Genomic DNA, 25,728 nt, shown 5'->3' with positions numbered 1-25,728 from the left:
AGCTTTGAGACACAACACTAAAGGGATAGAAGGAAGAAAATGAGACGGGGAACAAGATTTATGTTGAGTGTGAGATATGCATGTAGGATAGGATTCAGCTGGAGAGGGTGAGGAGAGGAAGTGGACATGCCTTAGACCCAGGGTGGATGTATGAGTCAGGGTCTTCAAGACTCTTCTCTCAACAGTAGCCTGTGTAAGTGTCATTGAGTTGGCTGGCTTGGTGGAGTCTCCTATAGACAGGCAGCAGTAGAGACTCTTCTCTCAACAGTAGCCTGTGTCAGTGTCATTGAGTTGGCTGGCTTGGTGTTGGAGTCTCCTATAGACAGGCAGCAGTAGAGACTCTTCTCTCAACAGTAGCCTGTGTCAGTGTCATTGAGTTGGCTGGCTTGGTGTTGGAGTCTCCTATAGACAGGCAGCAACAGTACAGGGTCTAGATCCCCCATAAGACAATAGACTTGGTTTATTTCCAATCAGGATGTGATTAATGGAGATGTTGACTAGGATTGTACCCCAGCTCCCTCCTCCACTCCACTGTCCTCTTTGTGAATGAATACATCCCCATCAGGCCCTGTCCTGTTAATAGTACTACATGACTTCCTGTCTGTGTCCTCATTACCCCTCATAGTGAGGTGAAATTAAATTACTCTGAGTGTGTGTGTGTGTGTGTGTGTGTAAGATACAGAGCTCATCTTTCATAGAGATACTATCCCCCCTCTACACACACACACACACACACACACACACACACACACACACACACATACACACTCGCCTGTTTCCTGTCTGCTGTTGTTCCTCACACAGAGAACTGCCATGATCCCATGTATGACAAACATGTCTCAGTCACACACCACTATTCAACCAATCTACTCTGTTATCTCAGACACACACCACTACTCAACCAATCTACTCTGCTCTCAGACACACACCACTACTCAACCAATCTACTCTGTTATCTCAGACACACACCACTACTCAACCAATCTACTCTGTCATCTCAGACACACACCACTACTCAACCAATCTACTCTGCTGTCTCAGACACACACCACTACTCAACCAATCTACTCTGCTGTCTCAGACACACACCACTACTCAACCAATCTACTCTGCTGTCTCAGACACACACCACTACTCAACCAATCTACTCTGCTGTCTCAGACACACACCACTACTCAACCAATCTACTATGTTGTCTCAGACACACACCACTACTCAACCAATCTACTCTGCTGTCTCAGACACACACCACTACTCAACCAATCTACTCTGCTGTCTCAGACACACACCACTACTCAACCAATCTACTCTGTTGTCTCAGACACACACCACTACTCAATCAATCTACTCTGCTGTCTCAGACACAGACCACTACTCAACCAATCTACTCTGCTGTCTCAGACACAGACCACTACTCAACCAATCTACTCTGCTGTCTCAGACACACACCACTACTCAACCAATCTACTCTGTTGTCTCAGACACACACCACTACTCAACCAATCTACTCTGTTGTCTCAGACACACACCACTACTCAACCAATCTACTCTGCTGTCTCAGACACACACCACTACTCAACCAATCTACTCTGCTGTCTCAGACACACACCACTACTCAACCAATCTACTATGTTGTCTCAGACACACACCACTACTCAACCAATCTACTCTGTTGTCTCAGACACACACCACTACTCAACCAATCTACTCTGTTGTCTCAGACACACACCACTACTCAACCAATCTACTCTGTTATCTCAGACACACACCACTACTCAATCAATCTACTCCGCTGTCTCAGACACACACCAGTACTGTGTTCTCTGTGTGTGTATGTAGCTGTAACATGTGTTCTCTGTGTGTATGTAGCTGTAACATGTGTTCTCTGTGTTTGTGTAGCTGTAACATGTGTTCTCTGTGTGTATGTAGCTGTAACGTGTTCTCTGTGTGTGTGTAGCTGTAACATGTGTTCTCTGTGTGTATGTAGCTGTAACATGTGTTATCTGTGTGTGTGTAGCTGTAACATGTGTTCTCTGTGTGTGTGTAGCTGTAACATGTGTTCTCTCTGTGTGTGTAGCTGTAACATGTGTTCTCTGTGTGTATGTAGCTGTAACATGTGTTCTCTGTGTGTGTGTACTGTATGTGTGTTTTATCTGCTATAGCTAAAGGTGTACATAAGGTGTATATTTTTTTTAATATGTTTTCTAAATAATTATACTTCTTGCATCAGTTACCTGATGTGGAATAGAGTTCCATGTAGTCATGGCTCTATGTAGTACTGTGGAATAGAGTTCCATGTAGTCATGGCTCTATGTAGTACTGTGGAATAGAGTTCCATGTAGTCATGGCTCTATGTAGTACTGTGGAATAGAGTTCCATGTAGCCATGGCTCTATGTAGTACTGTGGAATATAGTTCCATGTAGTCATGGCTCTATGTAGTACTGTGGAATAGAGTTCCATGTAGTCATGGCTCTATGTAGTACTGTGGAATAGAGTTCCATGTAGTCGTGGCTCTGTGTAGTACTGTGGAATAGAGTTCCATGTAGTCATGGCTCTATGTAGTACTGTGGAATAGAGTTCCATGTAGTCATGACTCTATGTAGTACTGTGGAATAGAGTTCCATGTAGTCATGTCTCTATGTAGTACTGTGGAATAGAGTTCCATGTAGTCATGGCTCTATGTAGTACTGTGAAATAGAGTTCCATGTAGTCATGGCTCTATGTAGTACTGTGGAATAGAGTTCCATGTAGTCATGACTCTATGTAGTACTGTGGAATAGAGTTCCATGTAGTCATGGCTCTATGTAGTACTGTGGAATAGAGTTCCATGTAGTCATGTCTCTATGTAGTACTGTGGAATAGAGTTCCATGTAGTCATGGCTCTATGTAGTACTGTGAAATAGAGTTCCATGTAGTCATGGCTCTATGTAGTACTGTGGAATAGAGTTCCATGTAGTCATGGCTCTATGTAGTACTGTGGAATAGAGTTCCATGTAGTCATGGCTCTATGTAGTACTGTGGAATAGAGTTCCATGTAGTCATGGCTCTATGTAGTACTGTGGAATAGAGTTCCATGTAGTCATGGCTCTATGTAGTACTGTGGAATAGAGTTCCATGTAGTCATGGCTCTATGTAGTACTGTGAGCCTCCCAGAGTCTGTTCTGGATCTGGGGACTGTGAAGAAGAGATCCCCCCCCCTGGTGGGATGTCTCATGGGGTATGCAAAGGGTGTCCCAGCTTGTCTCGTGGGGTATGCAATGGGTGTCCCAGCTTGTCTCGTGGGGTATGCAATGGGTGTCCCAGCTTGTCTCGTGGGGTATGCAATGGGTGTCCCAGCTTGTCTCGTGGGGTATGCAATGGGTATCCCAGCTTGTCTCGTGGGGTATGCAATGGGTGTCCCAGCTTGTCTCGTGGGGTATGCAATGGGTGTCCCAACTTGTCTCGTGGGGTATGCAATGGGTGTCCCAGCTTGTCTCGTGGGGTATGCAATGGGTATCCCAGCTTGTCTCGTGGGGTATGCAATGGGTGTCCCAACTTGTCTCGTGGGGTATGCAATGGGTGTCCCAACTTGTCTCGTGGGGTATGCATGGGTATCCCAACTTGTCTCGTGGGGTATGCAATGGGTGTCCCAGCTTGTCTCGTGGGGTATGCAATGGGTATCCCAGCTTGTCTCGTGGGGTATGCAATGGGTGTCCCAACTTTGTGTTCAGCTGTTTGAATGGACAGACTCACGTCAATGCCTCTCACAAAGACAAGTAGCCAATGCAGTGAATCTCTCCTCTACTTTGAACCAGGAGAGATTGACATGCATGTTATTGATGTTAGCTCTCTGAGTACATCTAAGGGCCCAGCTGTGCTGCTCTGTTCTGGGCCAACTGGAATTCGCCCTTGTTCTATTTTGCAACACTCGACCATATGACTGGACAGGAGTCCAGGTGGGATAAAACTAGAGAACTGTAGGACTTGTTTAGTTGATAGTGATGTCAAGAAAACCGAGCAGCACTTTATTACAGACAGACCTCTTCCCCATCTTAGCTTGGGGCTCCCAAGTGACGCAGCGGTCTAAGGCACTGCATCTCAGTGCTTAGTGGCATCAATACAGACCCTGGTTTGATTCCAGGCTGTATCACAACCGGACGTGATTGAGAGTCCCGTAGGGAGGCGTACAATTGGCCCAGCGTCGTCCAGGTTAGGGTTTGGCCCGGGGGTAGGCCGTCATTGTGAATAAGAATGTGTTCTTAACTGACTTGCCAAGTTAAATAAAGGTCAAATAATAACATTTTTAAATTATAATAATATATGAGCCAGAAAGGCTCATAGTGTGAAAGTGATTGTTTTTCTAGAAGCTGTGCTGCACCATCTCCCCCGTGGGCCAGTTGCCCAGCAATTAGAGTTCAACCAATGAGCTTCGTCCCCTCGCCGTATGAGTGACAGCTAGTAATAAGCATACGATGCATCCCGCAGCAGAGCGAGAGACAGAGCAATGACGCGGGGCACAAATCTGAACACATTTTGCGACGTACTACGCCATTTTCAGGGACCACTTTTGGCTCGTGAGCCACTACTTTCACTATCTTTTAAAAAAAAGTATACAAATGTACCAGAGAATCTCTTCTTTAACCTCGATGTCAACTTGTTGTAACATCGCGTTGCTGTTTTCAGCTGTATAGATCATGTATTTAGGATGTTTACAGTTTCTTTTGATTGAGATTTTTTTTTTACAAAAAAGTGAACTGATTCACTGTGACAGCCCCAACACATACAGTATACCATACAAGACATATACTACTAGTGGAATGAACTGATTGACAGCCCCAACACATACAGTATACCATACAAGACATATACTACTAGTGGAATGAACTGATTGACAGCCCCAACACATACAGTATACCATACAAGACATATACTACTAGTGGAATGAACTGATTGACAGCCCCAACACATACAGTATACCATACAAGACATATACTGCTATATACTACTAGTGGAATGAACTGATTGACAGCCCCAACACATACAGTATACCATACAAGACATATACTGCTATATACTACTAGTGGAATGAACTGATTGACAGCCCCAACACATACAGTATACCATACAAGACATATACTGCTATATACTACTAGTGGAATGAACTGATTGACAGCCCCAACACATACAGTATACCATACAAGACATATACTACTAGTGGAATGAACTGATTGACAGCCCCAACACATACAGTATACCATACAAGACATATACTACTAGAACACAAGCACATGCTATCCCTCCAACACACAGTGTACATGCATGCACAATGCTCTCACAGACAAGGGGCAACGTCCTCCAACTGACCATCATCAAGGAGCAACGTCCTCCAACTGATCATCATCCAGGGGCAACGTCCTCCAACTGATCATCATCCAGGGGCAACGTCCTCCAACTGATCATCATCCAGGGGCAACGTCCTCCAACTGATCATCATCAAGGGGCAACGTCCTCGAACTGATCATCATCAAGGGGCAACGTCCTCCAACTGATCATCATCAAGGGGCAACGTCCTCCAACTGATCATCATCAAGGGACAACATCCTCCAACAGACCGTAGATCATGGAGGAATGCTGGAATGAAGACTCACAGACAGTTTGTGATCAGAGTCCTATAGCCCCCCCTACTGGATGAACACTAACAGCTGGGAAGGAGACCATCACCATGAGCTGGCACAACGTCTACATTACATCTACAGGGGCGTTGGGCCAGGAACTGAGAGGTTGCTGGATCGTTCTGAGCAATGCAGTAAGCCAACTGTTCCCCCCGGGCTCTGATGACGTGGACGTCGATTAAGGCAGCCCCCCCCCCCCCCCCCCCCCGTACCTCTCTGACTCAGACGGGTTGGGTTAAATGAGGAAGACACATTTAAGTTGAAGGCATTGAACTGAAATGAGTCTTCCACCTTTAACCCAACCCCCTTCTGTTGGCCAGCGAGTGGGAGGGTTTTCAGAGGTTAAATTAAATGTATTCGGTATGCACAAGGGAACCCACACACCTGCAAAGCCCATGACACCTGTCTAAAGGTACTGTAAGTCTGAATGAGGAAAGGGGAAATACCTAACCTGGGGGGTAGAAACTCCTGTCCTCCTCATCTGGATCCTTTCCAACATGGACACTTCTTCTGGACTCTCTCTGACTGGTGTTCAGCGCATCTTTCCAACATGGACACTCCTTCTGGACTGTCTCTGACTGGTGTTCAGCACATCTTTCCAACATGGACACTCCTTCTGGACTCTCTCTGACTGGTATTCAGCACATCTTTCCAACATGGACACTCCTTCTGGACTCTCTCTGACTGGTATTCAGCACATCTTTCCAACATGGACACTCCTTCTGGACTCTCTCTGGCTGGTGTTCAGCGCATCTTTCCAACATGGACACTCCTTCTGACTGGTGTTCAGTGCATCTTTCCAACATGGACACTCCTTCTGACTGGTGTTCAGTGCATCTTTCCAACATGGACACTCTTTCTTCTGGACTCTCTCTGACTGGTGTTCAGCGCATCTTTAACCATTAAAACACTGGGGACTTCTACTAGTCTCCTCTTCCTGTTTGCTGTGTGTGTGTGTGTGGTGATAACGTGTGAATTGTGTCCCTGTCTCTTACTGGTTCTCTCTAACTGGATAGTTGTACCTATATCTGAACCGCCACTTCTTTTGGCGACCACCATATTCTCTTTTTCAGGGGGAATAGCATGCTACATGTTTCTCAGATATGATTCTCTGGAGAAATCGACAGACACATATAAGTCAGTCTTATTCAATGTTTATTGACCAAATCAAAACAGAGTCAATGGGGGTGAGTATACGTCGACTGATCAAGCTAGTAGACAGAAGTTCATCAAGTTCTAAATTAATAGTCCTACCGGTAAAAAAAATAAAAAATGACTCCAAGGTCAAAGGTTATCAAATCAGACAACAAAACAAAAGAGGAAAAGCCTAAATATAAAACAAAAACCTTAATTCAATGTTAAAAAATATACATGAATTTCATTCGGAATGATTTACTGTACATAAAGAATTTCTGGTCCAAAATGGATCTTTTCTCAAGAACAAAACGGACGTTTCTCTTCTTAACAAAAAACAGAACCCAGCTTCTGTTATTTAAATTTGCTCTTCACTCACAGAAAAAGGTCAGGGTCAGGGTTAAAACAAAATGGTTCATTTCTTAACGAAACACGTATGTTTGTCTTCTGAAGGAAAATTAGATATTTACGTGAAAGCCGTCATCACAAAAAAAAGATGAAAAGCTTCAGAGTAACTCACAACCCGAAAAGATGCCACAATCAACATAAAATTCATAACAAAGTATTCCGTTTGTCATCAAAAGATAATTGTAAACTGAGACTTTCTTTGCCACTATGGGAGGGGGATAATTAAGAGTGCAGCCCCTTTAAGAGCAGTCATTCACAAGGGGGATAATTAAGAGCGCAGCCCCTTTAAGAGCAGTCATTCACTAGATTCAGCAGAGGGATGATTTGTTTCTTGAGCGGATGGTGCCGGAACACAAATCATTTGTAGACTGAAAATTGACCTCAAGAAGACCAAATAGATATAATATTTAACTTAAAAACTTAATAATTTCAAAGCTTGCTTAGATTTGTATACAGTCACATATATCCCTCTGTTACGCGTGGGAATACTATAGAACAGATTTACATATATATATATATATATATATATATATATATATATATATATATATATATATATATATATATATATATATATATATATATATATATATATATATATATATCTAGCTCAGAAAACGTAGGGCAGCAAATAATATCCCCTGTGGGCCACCAGTCGGGGAAGCCCCCCCCCTACGGGCCAAGCCCCCCCCCCCCCCCCTTACTTTAAAGTAGCAGAATCTTGGTCCTCTTTAGTATCTCATTATTCCTATTACTTTAAACAAAATTATCAAGAAAAATATCAAAACTGCACCAAAAAAAAAATGAAATACATGGAAAAGAAAACATATACAGATACATGAAAAAAAAACGCAGATTCAGAGGCTCACGAAATACCAAACTAAATTATATACAAGGTACTACAACAAACAAAAATGCATAACTCCTCACTGAACACGGAAGAACAGAAAAAAAAAAAAAAAAACGTTGTTTATTTCCCAGGAGTCCAATAACCCGAACTCTTCATCTTCTAGTCAGGTCAACTCAATAACAACCGTAGACCGAACTTGAGATCTGTGAACGCAACTCACATTTTCACAAATCTCCAATTGAAAATCTCAAATTTTTACATTTTCAAAACATGAAAGTTACCCATGCATATATGAAGTTAGGATTGGACCCTATGAGAGCTGACAAACAACGCCGATCACGATTGATTCCTGATGATAAAATTGATCTTTCCCCAGAAGTCAAGGATGTGGTAGACTGCATCTGCCGAGGGTAGGAGACGACCCTCCATCTCTTTCTACATCCTCGTCTTCTCTGTCCTCTCTTCACGCTTCCTGTCCTCACTTTCTCCACATCTCTCTTTCCTGTTTGTCTCTGTGACCCGGTCTGCTCTCGTCTTCCTCTCTAATCCATAACTACAGTCTCTAAAGTGCTCCGATGGAAACTGGACTGAGAGAAAAGACACAAGTGCCTCCCCCCAAAAATACAAACAAAAACAAAAAACAAATTAAACAAAAAAATGAAAGCAAATAAACATTGAACGCGCGCGTGTGTGTGTGTGTGTGTGTGTGTCATAGCGTCCCCCGTCATCATCTTCAGTACTTTGGCACTTTGGTGTAATCCTCAGTGTGTACGCTCTTACACAGCCCTATGGACAGGATCATACCCAGGAGCTGTGGAAAGCAGAGGGTAGAGGTCAGAGGTTAGAGGTCAGGTTAACAGTATCACTACATCTAAAGCCTCTCAGGAGGGTTCTCTCAATAGCTGTGATCAATGTACGCTCCTGTAGCAGGAAGTGTCCTCATACATTGAAAAACAAGAGCTGCTGTCTTGGAAGTCACGTGGATTAAGTCAGAGGTCAGAAGCTGTTTCTGACGGGCATTTATTCCTCTTAATGATATATATCTGTCTGGCTGAGAGACCTGTCTGGCTGAGAGACCTGCCTAACCGATTCTATAGAATGTATATGTTGTTCTGGTCCTATAGAATGTATATGTTGTTCTGGCCCTATAGAATGTTGTTCTGGTCCAGTAGAATGTTGTTCTGGTCCAGTAGAATGTATTAGTTGCTCTGGTCCTATAGAATGTTGTTCTGGTCCAGTAGAATGTATATGTCATTCTGGTCCTATAGAATGTTGTTCTGGTCCAGTAGAATGTATATGTTGTTCTGGTCCTATAGAATGTATATGTTGTTCTGGTCCTATATAATGTACATGTTGTTCTGGTCAGGTAGAATGTATTAGTTGTTCTGGTCCAGTAGAATGTTGTTCTGGTCCAGTAGAATGTTGTTCTGGTCCAGTATAATGTTGTTCTGGTCCAGTATAATGTTGTTCTGGTCCAGTAGAATGTTGTTCTGGTCCAGTAGAATGTACATGTTGTTCTGGTCCAGCAGAATGTATTAGTTGTTCTGGTCCTATAGAATGTTGTTCTGGTCCAGTAGAATGTACATGTTGTTCTGGTCCAGCAGAATGTATTAGTTGTTCTGGTCCTATAGAATGTTGTTCTGGTCCAGTAGAATGTATATGTTATTCTGGTCCTATAGAATGTTGTTCTGGTCCAGTAGAATTTATATGTTGTTCTGGTCCTATAGAATGTATATGTTGTTCTGGTTCTATAGAATGTATATGTTGTTCTGGTCCTATAGAATGTATATGTTGTTCTGGTCCAGTAGAATGTATTAGTTGTTCTGGTCCTATAGAATGTTGTTCTGGTCCTATAGAATGTATATGTTGTTCTGGTCCTATAGAATGTATATGTTGTTCTGGTCCTATAGAATGTTGTTCTGGTCCAGTAGAAGGTATATGTTGTTCTGGTCCTATAGAATGTACATGTTGTTCTGGTCCAGTAGAATGTATTAGTTGTTCTGGTTCTATAGAATGTATTAGTTGTTCTGGTTCTATAGAATGTTGTTCTGGTCCTATAGAATGTATATGTTGTTCTGGTACAGTAGAATGTATTAGTTGTTCTGGTTCTATAGAATGTATTAGTTGTTCTGGTCCTATAGAATGTATATGTTGTTCTGGTCCTATAGAATGTATATGTTGTTCTGGTCCTATAGAATGTATATGTTGTTCTGGTACAGTAGAATGTATTAGTTGTTCTGGTTCTATAGAATGTATTAGTTGTTCTGGTTCTATAGAATGTATTAGTTGTTCTGGTTCTATAGAATGTACATGTTATTCTGGTCCTATAGAATGTTGTTCTGGTCCTATAGAATGTATATGTTATTCTGGTCCTATAGAATGTTGTTCTGGTCCTATAGAATGTACATGTTGTTCTGGTCCAGTAGAATGTATTAGTTGTTCTGGTCCTATAAAATGTACATGTTATTATGGTCCTATAGAATGTTGTTCTGGTCCAGTAGAATGTATATGTTATTCTGGTCCTTTAGAATGTTGTTCTGGTCCTATAGAATGTTGTTCTGGTCCTATAGAATGTACATGTTGTTCTGGTCCAGTAGAATGTACATGTTATTCTGGTCCTATAGAATGTTATTCTGGCCCTATAGAATGTTGTTCTGGTCCAGTAGAATGTTGTTCTGGTCCAGTAGAATGTACAGGTTGTTCTGGTCCAGTAGAATGTATTAGTTGCTCTGGTCCTATAGAATGTATATGTTGTTCTGGTCCTATATAATGTACATGTTGTTCTGGTCAGGTAGAATGTATTAGTTGTTCTGGTCCAGTAGAATGTTGTTCTGGTCCAGTAGAATGTTGTTCTGGTCCAGTATAATGTTGTTCTGGTCCAGTATAATGTTGTTCTGGTCCAGTATAATGTTGTTCTGGTCCAGTAGAATGTTGTTCTGGTCCAGTAGAATGTTGTTCTGGTCCAGTAGAATGTACATGTTGTTCTGGTCCAGCAGAATGTATTAGTTGTTCTGGTCCTATAGAATGTTGTTCTGGTCCAGTAGAATGTATATGTTATTCTGGTCCTATAGAATGTTGTTCTGGTCCAGTAGAATTTATATGTTGTTCTGGTCCTATAGAATGTATATGTTGTTCTGGTCCTATAGAATGTATATGTTGTTCTGGTCCAGTAGAATGTATTAGTTGTTCTGGTCCTATAGAATGTTGTTCTGGTCCTATAGAATGTATATGTTGTTCTGGTCCTATAGAATGTATATGTTGTTCTGGTCCTATAGAATGTTGTTCTGGTCCAGTAGAAGGTATATGTTGTTCTGGTCCTATAGAATGTACATGTTGTTCTGGTCCAGTAGAATGTATTAGTTGTTCTGGTTCTATAGAATGTATTAGTTGTTCTGGTTCTATAGAATGTTGTTCTGGTCCTATAGAATGTATATGTTGTTCTGGTACAGTAGAATGTATTAGTTGTTCTGGTTCTATAGAATGTATTAGTTGTTCTGGTTCTATAGAATGTATTAGTTGTTCTGGTCCTATAGAATGTATATGTTGTTCTGGTCCTATAGAATGTATATGTTGTTCTGGTCCTATAGAATGTATATGTTGTTCTGGTACAGTAGAATGTATTAGTTGTTCTGGTTCTATAGAATGTATTAGTTGTTCTGGTTCTATAGAATGTATTAGTTGTTCTGGTTCTATAGAATGTACATGTTATTCTGGTCCTATAGAATGTTGTTCTGGTCCTATAGAATGTATATGTTATTCTGGTCCTATAGAATGTTGTTCTGGTCCTATAGAATGTACATGTTGTTCTGGTCCAGTAGAATGTATTAGTTGTTCTGGTCCTATAAAATGTACATGTTATTATGGTCCTATAGAATGTTGTTCTGGTCCAGTAGAATGTATATGTTATTCTGGTCCTATAGAATGTTGTTCTGGTCCTATAGAATGTTGTTCTGGTCCTATAGAATGTACATGTTGTTCTGGTCCAGTAGAATGTACATGTTATTCTGGTCCTATAGAATGTTGTTCTGGTCCAGTAGAATGTATATGTTATTCTGGTCCTATAGAATGTTGTTCTGGTCCTATAGAATGTTGTTCTGGTCCTATAGAATGTACATGTTGTTCTGGTCCAGTAGAATGTACATGTTATTCTGGTCCTATAGAATGTTGTTCTGGTCCAGTAGAATGTATATGTTATTCTGGTACTCTAGAATGTTGTTCTGGTCCTATAGAATGTTGTTCTGGTCCTATAGAATGTATATGTTGTTCTGGTCCTATAGAATGTATATGTTGTTCTGGTCCTATAGAATGTTGTTCTGGTCCAGTAGAATGTATATGTTGTTCTGGTCCTATAGAATGTTGTTCTGGTCCTATAGAATGTACATGTTGTTCTGGTCCAGTAGAATGTATTAGTTGTTCTGGTTCTATAGAATGTATTAGTTGTTCTGGTTCTATAGAATGTTGTTCTGGTCCTATAGAATGTATATGTTGTTCTGGTACAGTAGAATGTATTAGTTGTTCTGGTTCTATAGAATGTATTAGTTGTTCTGGTTCTATAGAATGTATTAGTTGTTCTGGTCCTATAGAATGTATATGTTGTTCTGGTCCTATAGAATGTATATGTTGTTCTGGTCCAGTAGAATGTTGTTCTGGTCCTATAGAATGTATATGTTGTTCTGGTACAGTAGAATGTATTAGTTGTTCTGGTTCTATAGAATGTATTAGTTGTTCTGGTCCTATAGAATGTATATGTTGTTCTGGTCCAGTAGAATGTTGTTCTGGTCCTATAGAATGTTGTTCTGGTCCTATAGAATGTATATGTTGTTCTGGTACAGTAGAATGTATTAGTTGTTCTGGTTCTATAGAATGTTATTCTGGTCCAGTAGAATGTTGTTCTGGTCCTATAGAATGTATATGTTGTTCTGGTACAGTAGAATGTATATGTTGTTCTGGTCCTATAGAATGTTGTTCTGGTCCTATAGAATGTATATGTTGTTCTGGTCCTATAGAATGTATATGTTGTTCTGGTCCTATAGAATGTTGTTCTGGTCCAGTAGAATGTTGTTCTGGTCCTATAGAATGTATATGTTGTTCTGGTTCTATAGAATGTATTAGTTGTTCTGGTCCTATAGAATGTATTAGTTGTTCTGGTCCTATAGAATGTATTAGTTGTTCTGGTCCTATAGAATGTATATGTTGTTCTGGTCCTATAGAATGTTGTTCTGGTCCTATAGAATGTATATGTTGTTCTGGTCCTATAGAATGTATTAGTTGTTCTGGTCCTATAGAATGTATATGTTGTTCTGGTACAGTAGAATGTAATAGTTGTTCTGGTCCTATAGAATGTTGTTCTGGTTCTATAGAATGTATTAGTTGTTCTGGTTCTATAGAATGTATTAGTTGTTCTGGTCCTATAGAATGTATATGTTGTTCTTTACCTCGATGACAGCCACTCCCAGGCAGACCCCCAGGATCACTCCAACGTTGGCAAACAGCCAGCTCTCTACACTGGAGTTACAGCCCTAAGGGACAGAAGGACAGACAGACAGACAGACAGACAGACAGACAGACAGAGAGAGCGACAGACAGACAGAGAGAGCGACAGACAGACAGAGAGAGCGACAGACAGACAGAGAGCGACAGACAGACAGCGACAGACAGCGACAGACAGCGAGAGCGACAGACACAGACAGACAGCGACAGACAGCGACAGACAGACACAGTCCAATATATTAACAGATGAGGGTGGTGTTGAGTGATGTTCATGTTGTAAGTAATTCAGTGATGGAGTCAAACACTGTGACCATATTTCAATGGAACAGACTTCCATGGAGTACTGAAACACGTGTAGCACAATGACAAGCCTCTAATGTAGGAGTGTTCTCTCAATCAATCAACCAATCAATCAATCAACTTATATATGAAGAGGTCTTACCCTGTCGTAGACGGGCCAATCAAGTGACTGCGCCTCACAGAAACCACTGTCGAAGGAGGAGTTGTTACCCTCAACCAGAGACACGTTCTGACAGGAACACGGGAACAACAGCTGGGAACTGTTCACTATGACAGCATTAGCATGCCAGTCCATAAGACCACTCCATCCACAACACTCCATCTGGAGAGAGAGGGGGATGGACGGAGGGAAGGAGAGAGGGGATGAGAGAGAGAAGGGGGAGGTAGAGAGAGCGAAAGGGGAGACATAGACAAAGAGAGAGTGATGAGAGAGCGAGAGAGTGGGGGAGAGAGAGCGAGAGAGGGGGGAGAGAGAGCGAGAGAGGGGGGGAGAGAGAGGGGGGGAGAGAGAGCGAGAGAGGGGGGGAGAGAGAGCGAGAGAGGGGGGGAGAGAGAGCGAGAGAGAGAGCGAGAGAGGGGGGGAGAGAGTGTGAGAGAGGGGGGAGAGAGAGAGCGAGAGGGGGGAGAGAGAGAGCGAGAGAGGGGAGAGAGAGAGCGAGAGAGGGGGGGAGAGAGAGCGAGAGAGGAGAGGAGTGATTAAAGGTAGACAATAATAGAGAGGAAACATGTCCAGAGAGAGAATGAGAGGGGAACCCCAAGAAGTCCAGTCGTTTTTCAGATAGATCAACGCTGACTAGCAACCCTATACTGTAAGTATTGTTTTACAATGAACTTAGGACAATGTTGAAGCTGCTGAAGGCATTTACAAGGAGCTGAGAGGTGGAGTTTTCTCCACTTCCTTTATTTGAAATCACCTTTTCCAGACGGACGGAGCTTTAAGAGCGTAAAGGCCGTCGTGTCCATTTCTAACAGCTGTGGTTTGGCTCCACTGAACAATCCCTTTCTAACCGCTGTGGTTCGGCTCCACTGAACAATCCCTTTCTAACAGCTGTGGTTTGGCTCCACTGAACAATCCCTTTCTAACCGCTGTGGTTCGGCTCCACTGAACAATCCCTTTCTAACAGCTGTGGTTTGGCTCCACTGAACAATCCCTTTCTAACAGCTGTGGTTTGGCTTCACTGAACAATCCCTTTCTAACAGCTGTGGTTCGGCTCCACTGAACAATCCCTTTCTAACAGCTGTGGTTTGGCTCCACTGAACAATCCCTTTCTAACAGCTGTGGTTTGGCTCCACTGAACAATCCCTTTCTAACAGCTGTGGTTCGGCTCCACTGAACAATCCCTTTCTAACAGCTGTGGTTTGGCTCCACTGAACAATCCCTTTCTAACAGCTGTGGTTTGGCTCCACTGAACAATCCCTTTCTAACAGCTGTGGTTTGGCTCCACTGAACAATCCCTTTCTAACAGCTGTGGTTTGGCTCCACTGAACAATCCCTTTCTAACAGCTGTGGTTTGGCTCCACTGAACAATCCCTTTCTAACAGCTGTGGTTTGGCTCCACTGAACAATCCCTTTCTTACAGCTGTGGTTTGGCTCCACTGAACAATCCCTTTCTAACAGCTGTGGTTTGGCTCCACTGAACAATCCCTTTCTAACAGCTGTGGTTTGGCTCCACTGAACAATCCCTTTCTTACAGCTGTGGTTTGGCTCCACTGAACAATCCCTTTCTAACAGCTGTGGTTCGGCTCCACTGAACAATCCCTTTCTAACAGCTGTGGTTCGGCTCCACTGAACAATCCATTTAGATGTCTTTTATGACGTGCGTCAAATGACACAAGTCTAATTTCTGTACAGAGAGCCTTATACCCGCCTCACCACCCGCCTCACCACCCGCCTCACCACCCGCCTCACCACCCGCCTCACACCCTAGACTTCTTACATCAGACGGTTTGTTTCACTTCAGGAAACTGACAATTATTTTCAATTGAACGGATAAGATTCATTGTATTTTATTACATTTTACACCACTTGACCGTAAAAACTACAGGTCCTGTTAAACCTCTTTTGGTCGACTGGTGTGGTGACTTTACCGTAAAAACTACAGGTCCTGTTAAACCTCTTTTGGTCGACTGGTGTGGTGACTTTACCGTAAAAACTACAGGTCCTGTTAAACCTCTTTTTGTCGACTGGTGTGGTGACTTTACCGTAAAAACTACAGGTCCTGTTAAACCTCTTTTGGTCGACTGGTGTGGTGACTTGACCGTAAAAACTACAGGTCCTGTTAAACCTCTTTTGGTCGACGGGTGTGGTGACTTTACCGTAAAAACTACAGGTCCTGTTAAACCTCTTTTGGTCGACTGGTGTGGTGACTTTACCGTAAAAACTACAGGTCCTGTTAAACCTCTTTTGGTCGACTGGTGTGGTGACTTTACCGTAAAAACTACAGGTCCTGTTAAACCTCTTTTGGTCGACTGGTGTGGTGACTTGACCGTAAAAACTACAGGTCCTGTTAAACCTCTTTTGGTCGACGGGTGTGGTGACTTTACCGTAAAAACTACAGGTCCTGTTAAACCTCTTTTGGTCGACTGGTGTGGTGACTTTACCGTAAAAACTACAGGTCCTGTTAAACCTCTTTTGGTCGACTGGTGTGGTGACTTTACCGTAAAAACTACAGGTCCTGTTAAACCTCTTTTGGTCGACTGGTGTGGTGACTTTACCGTAAAAACTACAGGTCCTGTTAAACCACTTTTGGTCGACTGGTGTGGTGACTTTTGAACTGGTTGGAATTGACCTCCGTTGCAAGTCAAAATACCCCCCCCTCCCCCCGTAGTTCTAAATGGTTAGAGTTAAGGGAAGATGATCCTAGATCTGTGCTCTCCTCTCACCGTCCTCTGTATGTAATCCCAGGCCTGCTCGGTGGTGCTGTTCTTGCCAGGGTAGTTGCTCAGGATCTGGGTCACGATGTTGGACATCTCCTTATTTAGCTGAGACAGAGAGAGACAGAGAGACACAGAGACAGACGAGAGAGAGAAAAGGGGGGGGGGAAACCAGTCAGTAAACCAGTCATTCAATGAGTCAAATCAGACAGCCAGTGTTGGTTTCTAAACTACTCTAAAAGTTTCTAAACACAAACACAAAACCTGGAGAGAAAATACAATGCCCAGAACTAGAGATACAAATCAGTTGAATAAATCTGAGTAAATTCCTGTAGAAAAATATCCCTGACTATTGAAAACTAGCATTGTTTTGTAATGTGTAGATGTTACGGCTCCCACTCATCTCTGACCCCTCCCACTCATCTCTGACCCCTCCCACTCATCTCTGACCCCTCCCACTCATCCCTGACCCCTCCCACTCATCCCTGACCCCTCCCACTCATCCCTGACCCCTTCCACTCATCTCTGACCCCTCCCACTCATCCCTGACCCCTTCCACTCATCCCTGACCCCTCCCACTCATCCCTGACCCCTGCCACTCATCTCTGACCCCTCCCACTCATCTCTGACCCCTCCCACTCATCTCTGACCCCTCCCACTCATCCCTCACCCCTCCCACTCATCTCTGACCCCTCCCACTCATCTCTGACCCCTCCCACTCATCTCTGACCCCTCCCCTTTCCTTCTCTGTTGAATCAGGGCAGATAAAGAGGCTCTCTCTCCCAAATGGCACCCTATTCCCTTTATAGTGCACTACTTTTAACAAGGGTGTATAGGGCTCCAGTCAAAAGTAGTGCACTATATAGGGAATAGGGCTCCAGTCAAAAGTAGTGCACTATATAGGGAATAGGGCTCCAGTCAAAAGTAGTGCACTATATAGGGAATAGGGCTCCAGTCAAAAGTAGTGCACTATATAGGGAATAGGGCTCCAGTCAAAAGTAGTGCACTATATAGGGAATAGGGCTCCAGTCAAAAGTAGTGCATTATATAGGGAAAGGGGCTACATTTGGGTCAGAGTTTTTTTCTGCCACCCTAAAAGCTTTCAGGTGTGTGTCGTTAAAGAGCAGAGCGACAGGAAGTTCATGTTCGATGGTTGTTGAAACGCGTTTATTGAACCAGGAAGTCTCATTGAGGTCAGAAGGGAGACCTGGCATGTCTTCCTATGGTGAGACATGTGCTCTCTCAAGGAGCCTTTCCAACATTCCTCGCTTCCCATCTCCTCACTTCCTATATCCTCACCTCCTTCTCAACCGTAGGCCCAGCGGCGGGCCCAGCGGCGGGCCCAGCGACGGGCCCAGCGGCGGGCCCAGCGGCGGGCCCAGCGTGGTTAGCTACATGATTTGAACATGTCTGTTGTGTTGAAATGCTTAGTTATAGTGAACAGAGTATTACTGAGAAATCAGATCTTGTTTAAAGTACTGAAGCAGCAACATGTCCAGTCTTGTCCATCTGGCAGAGAGGCTGCAGCCGCCGGCTGATGCTGTAAAATCCCATTGGAGACGCACATCTGGAGAGGCCTCAGTGTGGTGGTAGGGAGAGGCCTCAGTGTGGTGGTAGGGAGAGGCCTCAGTGTGGTGGTAGGGGAGGATCATATCTCCCTTCCTACCTACCTAAATCCCTGAAGCTGGAGACGCACATCCTCCCTCACTAACTTTAAGCATCGGCTGTCAGAGCAGCTCACAGATCACTGTACCTGTACACAGCCCATCTGTAAATAGCCCATCTGTAAACAGCCCACTCAACTACCTTATCCCCATACTGTTATTATATATATTCATCCCAGTATCTCTACTTACACATTCATCATCTGCACATCTGTCACTCCAGTGTTTAATTGCTAAATTGTAATTACTTTGCCACTGTGGCCTATTTATTGCCTTACCTCATTTGCACTCACTGTATATAGACTTTTCTATTGTGTTATTGACTGTAAGTTTGTTTTACTCCATGTGTAACTCTGTTGTTGTTTGTGTCGCACTGCTTTGCTCTATCATGGCCAGGTTGCAGTTGTAAATGAGAACTTGTTGTCTACCTGGTTAAATAAAGGTGATCTGATCTACCTGGTTAAATAAAGGTGATCTGGTCTACCTGGTTAAATAAAGGTGATCTGGTCTACCTGGTTAAATAAAGGTGACCTGGTCTACCTGGTTAAATAAAGGTGATCTGATCTACCTGGTTAAATAAAGGTGATCTGGTCTACCTGGTTAAATAAAGGTGATCTGGTCTACCTGGTTAAATAAAGGTGATCTGGCCTACCTGGTTAAATAAAGGTGATCTGGCCTACCTGGTTAAATAAAGGTGAAATAAAATTTAAAAAATGAATGTTAAATGTTAGATCCAGACTTGGTTCTATTTCAGATCCAAAAAGCAGGAAGCTTCAGGGAAGCTTCTGTCCCAAACAGCACCCTCTTCCCTAAGTAGTGCACTACTTCAGGGATAATATCTATGGCTGTCCCAAACAACACCCTCTTTCCTATATAGTGTACTACTTCAGGGATAATATCTATGGCTGTCCCAAACAGCACCCTCTTCCCTAAGTAGTGTACTACTTCAGGGATAATATCTATGGCTGTCCCAAACAGCACCCTCTTCCCTAAGTAGTGCACTACTTCAGGGATAAAATGTATGGCTGTCCCAAACAACACCCTCTTTCCTATATAGTGTACTACTTCAGGGATAATATCTATGGCTGTCCCAAACAGCACCCTCTTCCCTAAGTAGTGTACTACTTCAGGGATAATATCTATGGCTGTCCCAAACAGCACCCTCTTCCCTAAGTAGTGCACTACTTCAGGGATAAAATGTATGGCTGTCCCAAACAGCACCCTCTTCCCTATATAGTGTACTACTTCAGGGATACATCAGGGATAATATATATGGCTGTCCCAAATGGCATCCTCCTCCCTAAGTAGTGTACTAGAGTGAAGAGGGTGCCGTTTGGGACTCACACAACATTTGTGTCTGAGAGGTGGATTTCAGCTTTACGGCGTTTCCTAGTCAGATGTTTCCCTTCAGGTCCACTGGGAGAGAGTGTGTGTGTGTGTGTGTGTGTGTGTGTGTGTGTGTGTGTGTGTGTGTGTGTGTGTGTGTGTGTGTGTGTGTGTGTGTGTGTGTGTGGTTGAGGTGGCTGAACCAAGCCAAACTATCCTATCCAGCCAGGATGGGTTCTGTTCCATTACAAGTCTATATCTTCTGCTACAATCTGCTAGGTCATTCCAAACCAGCTAGAAAGTTATAGAAGGTGTGTGTGTGTGCATGTTTCTCCAATTATCCACATCTGTGTTCACACATCCCTCCAGCTGGTGTGAGTGTGTTCCTACGAGCAGCAGTCACCTCTCTCTCTGACCCCTCTCCTCACCGACACACACCTCTCTCTCTGACCCCTCTCCTCACCGACATGCACACCTCTCTCTGACCCCTCTGCTTACTTCCTCTCATTGACAGACACACACCTGGCCAGGCTTTCCTCTGGTCCTCCTGGGGCCAAGGCCTCCTTAAACAATAATCACCACCACTACACTAGTGCCTAGTTCCATATGTGTTATTTCATTTTGATGTCTTCCCTATTATTCTACAAGTCTATGTTGTTCTGGTCCTATAGAATGTATATGTTGTTCTGGTCCAGTAGAATGTTGTTCTGGTCCTATAGAATGTTGTTCTGGTCCTATAGAATGTATATGTTGTTCTGGTCCAGTAGAATGTACATGTTGTTCTGGTCCTGTAGAATGTTGTTCTGGTCCTATAGAATGTTGTTCTGGTCCTATAGAATGTATATGTTGTTCTGGTCCAGTAGAATGTATATGTTGTTCTGGTCCTATAGAATGTTCTTCTGGTCCTATAGAATGTATATGTTATTCTGGTCCAGTAGAATGTATATGTTATTCTGGTCCTATAGAATGTTGTTCTGGTCCAGTAGAATGTATATGTTGTTCTGGTCCAGTAGAATGTATATGTTGTTCTGGGCCTATAGAATGTTCTTCTGGTCCTATAGAATGTATATGTTGTTCTGGCCCTAGAGAATGTATATGTTGTTCTGGTCCTATAGAATGTTGTTCTGGTCCTATAGAATGTACATGTTGTTCTGGTCCAGTAGAATGTTATTCTGGCCCTACAGAATGTATATGTTATTCTGGCCCTACAGAATGTATATGTTGTTCTGGTCCTATAGAATGTATATGTTGTTCTGGTCCAGTAGAATGTACATGTTATTCTGGTCCTATAGAATGTTATTCTGGTCCTATAGAATGTTATTCTGGTCCAGTAGAATGTATATGTTGTTCTGGTCCAGTAGAATGTATATGTTGTTCTGGTCCAGTAGAATGTATATGTTGTTCTGGTCCAGTAGAATGTATATGTTATTCTGGTCCTATAGAATGTATATGTTGTTCTGGTCCTATAGAATGTTGTTCTGGTCCAGTAGAATGTGGTTCTGGTCCAGTAGAATGTATATGTTATTCTGGTCCTATAGAATGTATATGTTGTTCTGGTCCTATAGAATGTTTTTCTGGTCCAGTAGAATGTATATGTTATTCTGGTCCAGTAGAATGTATATGTTATTCTGGTCCAGTAGAATGTATATGTTGTTCTGGTCCAGTAGAATGTATATGTTGTTCTGGTCCTATAGAATGTTGTTCTGGTCCAGTAAAATGTATATGTTGTTCTGGTCCTATAGAATGTGGTTCTGGTCCAGTAGAATGTATATGTTATTCTGGTCCTATAGAATGTATATGTTGTTCTGGTCCTATAGAATGTTGTTCTGGTCCAGTAGAATGTATATGTTGTTCTGGTCCTATAGAATGTATACGTTGTTCTTGTCCTATAGAATGTATGTGTTATTCTGGCCCTATAGAATGTATATGTTATTCTGGTCCTATAGAATGCATTAACACAGCTTTTGGTAGCGTGTTCTGACTGAAAGTAATAAGGTGTAATCAGTCTCAGAACAAGGTGTTGTCTCAAGGGTGTAGTGAGTCATTTTCTTCAGAACAGGTTGTGTTCAGGTGGGTTCAACATTCTGGAATGTCCAGGTGCACAGACACACCGTGTAGAACAGACATGTAGTCTAGTGGTTCAGAGCAGCGGCCGTTAAGAGCTTTGGGCCAGTAACCAAAATATTGCTGGTTCGAATCCCCGAGCTGACTAGTTAAAAAAATCTGTCGATGTGCCCTTGAGCAAGGCACTTAACCCTAATTGCTCCTGTAAGTCACAGTGGATAAGTGTGTCTGCTGAATTACAAAATTACATACTTTTCTGACATTTCTCTTTCCTGAACTCGACCAACAACAGGTGTAAACAGGAAGTGACATCACTCACCAGGTCCTTCTGGAAGTAGATGAGTACACCGGCTGCCACCTGACCAATCAGAATCAGCAGCAGGCAGGTGAAGTACTGGGGAGGAAGAGAGGATCATGGGATATATGAGATGACATCACCGTGGCAACAGTCCATCATAACAATGCATAAACACATCCACCCAAACACCCGACACCATCCCCTGCAGCATCGTTCAGACATCATCCCCTGCAGCATCGTTCAGACATCAACACCACTTTGCCTTCAAATATAAATGCATTATGTATTCAACTATGTACGTAAATAATTGACTAGGATGTGAACTTCCACATCATCTCCTAGACGCTGCTACAATATCCAACAGGAACAGCCACAGGGCTTTATGTTGCTACAATATCCAACAGGAACAGCCACAGGGCTTTCTGTTGCTATAATATCCAACAGGAACAGCCACAGGGCTTTATGTTGCTACAATATCCAACAGGAACAGCCACAGGGCTTTATGTTGCTACAATATCCAACAGGAACAGCCACAGGGCTTTCTGTTGCTACAATATCCAACTGGAACAGCCACGGGGCTTTCTGTTGCTACAATATCCAACTGGAACAGCCACGGGGCTTTGTGTTGCTATATTATCCACTGGAACAGCCACAGGGCTTTCTGTTGCTACAATATCCAACAGGAACAGCCACAGGGCTTTATGTTGCTACAATATCCAACTGGAACAGCCACAGGGCTTTATGTTGCTACAATATCCAACAGGAACAGCCACAGGGCTTTCTGTTGCTATAATATCCAACAGGAACAGCCACAGGGCTTTATGTTGCTACAATATCCAACAGGAACAGCCACAGGGCTTTATGTTGCTACAATATCCAACAGGAACAGCCACAGGGCTTTCTGTTGCTACAATATCCAACTGGAACAGCCACGGGGCTTTCTGTTGCTACAATATCCAACTGGAACAGCCACGGGGCTATGTGTTGCTATATTATCCACTGGAACAGCCACAGGGCTTTCTGTTGCTACAATATCCAACAGGAACAGCCACAGGGCTTTATGTTGCTACAATATCCGACAGGAACAGCCACGGGGCTTTCTGTTGCTACAATATCCAACAGGAACAGCCACAGGGCTTTATGTTGCTACAATATCCAACTGGAACAGCCACGGGGCTTTATGTTGCTACAATATCCAACAGGAACAGCCACAGGGCTTTATGTTGCTACAATATCCAACTGGAACAGCCACGGGGCTTTCTGTTGCTACAATATCCAACTGGAACAGCCACGGGGCTTTCTGTTGCTACAATATCCAACGGGAACAGCCACAGGGCTTTATGTTGCTACAATATCCAACTGGAACAGCCACAGGGCTTTCTGTTGCTACAATATCCAACTGGAACAGCCACAGGGCTTTATGTTGCTACAATATCCAACTGGAACAGCCACAGGGCTTTCTGTTGCTACAATATCCAACTGGAACAGCCACAGGGCTTTGTGTTGCTATAATATCCAACAGGAACAGCCACGGGGCTTTCTGTTGCTATAATATCAACTGGAACAGCCACGGGGCTTTGTGTTGCTATAATATCCACTGGAACAGCCACAGGGCTTTGTGTTGCTATAATATCCAACTGGAACAGCCACGGGGCTTTCTGTTGCTACAATATCCAACTGGAACAGCCACAGGGCGTTCTTTTGCTATAATATCGAACTGGAACAGCCACGGGGCTTTCTGTTGCTACAATATCCAACTGGAACAGCCACAGGGCTTTGTGTTGCTATAATATCCAACAGGAACAGCCACAGGGCTTTCTGTTGCTATAATATCCAACAGGAACAGCCACAGGGCTTTATGTTGCTACAATATCCAACAGGAACAGCCACAGGGCTTTATGTTGCTACAATATCCAACAGGAACAGCCACAGGGCTTTCTGTTGCTACAATATCCAACTGGAACAGCCACGGGGCTTTCTGTTGCTACAATATCCAACTGGAACAGCCACGGGGCTTTGTGTTGCTATATTATCCACTGGAACAGCCACAGGGCTTTCTGTTGCTACAATATCCAACAGGAACAGCCACAGGGCTTTATGTTGCTACAATATCCAACAGGAACAGCCACGGGGCTTTCTGTTGCTACAATATCCAACAGGAACAGCCACAGGGCTTTATGTTGCTACAATATCCAACTGGAACAGCCACGGGGCTTTATGTTGCTACAATATCCAACAGGAACAGCCACAGGGCTTTATGTTGCTACAATATCCAACTGGAACAGCCACGGGGCTTTCTGTTGCTACAATATCCAACTGGAACAGCCACGGGGCTTTCTGTTGCTACAATATCCAACTGGAACAGCCACAGGGCTTTATGTTGCTACAATATCCAACTGGAACAGCCACAGGGCTTTCTGTTGCTACAATATCCAACTGGAACAGCCACAGGGCTTTATGTTGCTACAATATCCAACTGGAACAGCCACAGGGCTTTCTGTTGCTACAATATCCAACTGGAACAGCCACAGGGCTTTGTGTTGCTATAATATCCAACAGGAACAGCCACGGGGCTTTCTGTTGCTATAATATCAACTGGAACAGCCACGGGGCTTTGTGTTGCTATAATATCCACTGGAACAGCCACAGGGCTTTGTGTTGCTATAATATCCAACTGGAACAGCCACGGGGCTTTCTGTTGCTACAATATCCAACTGGAACAGCCACAGGGCGTTCTTTTGCTATAATATCGAACTGGAACAGCCACGGGGCTTTCTGTTGCTACAATATCCAACTGGAACAGCCACAGGGCTTTGTGTTGCTATAATATCCAACTGGAACAGCCACGGGGCTTTCTGTTGCTATAATATCCAACAGGAACAGCCACAGGGCTTTGTGTTGCTATAATATCCAACTGGAACAGCCACGGGGCTTTCTGTTGCTATAATATCCAACTGGAACAGCCACGGGGCTTTGTGTTGCTATAATATCCAACTGGAACAGCCACGGGGCTTTCTGTTGCTATAATATCCAACTGGAACAGCCACAGGGCTTTGTGTTGCTACAATATCGAACTGGAACAGCCACAGGGCTTTGTGTTGCTATAATATCCAACTGGAACAGCCACGGGGCTTTCTGTTGCTATAATATCCAACTGGAACAGCCACGGGGCTTTCTGTTGCTACAATATCCAACTGGAACAGCCACGGGGCTTTCTGTTGCTACAATATCCAACTGGAACAGCCACGGGGCTTTCTGTTGCTATAATATCCAACTGGAACAGCCACGGGGCTTTCTGTTGCTACAATATCCAACTGGAACAGCCACGGGGCTTTCTGTTGCTACAATATCCAACTGGAACAGCCACAGGGCTTTCTGTTGCTATAATATCCAACTGGAACAGCCACAGGGCTTTGTGTTGCTATAATATCCAACTGGAACAGCCACGGGGCTTTCTGTTGCTATAATATCCAACTGGAACAGCCACAGGGCTTTGTGTTGCTATAATATCGAACTGGAACAGCCACGGGGCTTTCTGTTGCTACAATATCCAACTGGAACAGCCACGGGGCTTTCTGTTGCTATAATATCCAACTGGAACAGCCACGGGGCTTTGTGTTGCTATAATATCCAACTGGAACAGCCACGGGGCTTTCTGTTGCTATAAT

At 43.4% G+C, this 25,728-nt stretch overlaps 1 protein-coding gene across 1 annotated transcript in view; it reads right to left on the bottom strand.

The window, feature by feature from the left end:
* Nucleotides 1-7,876: 7,876 nt before the first annotated feature.
* Nucleotides 7,877-25,728, bottom strand: part of LOC110526874 (CD82 antigen) — a 59,124-nt gene continuing 41,272 nt past the window's right edge. Inside the window, exons 5-9 of the mRNA XM_036963846.1 lie at nt 22,082-22,156; nt 16,718-16,816; nt 13,977-14,156; nt 13,480-13,563; nt 7,877-8,855 (exon numbers count right to left, since the gene is read on the bottom strand). Coding sequence (XP_036819741.1) covers nt 8,778-8,855; nt 13,480-13,563; nt 13,977-14,156; nt 16,718-16,816; nt 22,082-22,156 — 516 coding nt within the window. The 3' untranslated portion in view covers nt 7,877-8,777. The remainder of the gene's footprint in view (nt 8,856-13,479; nt 13,564-13,976; nt 14,157-16,717; nt 16,817-22,081; nt 22,157-25,728) is intronic.

This window comes from Oncorhynchus mykiss, chromosome 26, assembly GCF_013265735.2.
Source record: "Oncorhynchus mykiss isolate Arlee chromosome 26, USDA_OmykA_1.1, whole genome shotgun sequence".
In the NCBI taxonomy this organism is placed as follows: Eukaryota; Metazoa; Chordata; class Actinopteri; order Salmoniformes; family Salmonidae; genus Oncorhynchus; species Oncorhynchus mykiss.
Note: the sequence above shows the minus strand (reverse complement) of the source record. Positions and strands in the feature narration are given on the sequence as shown.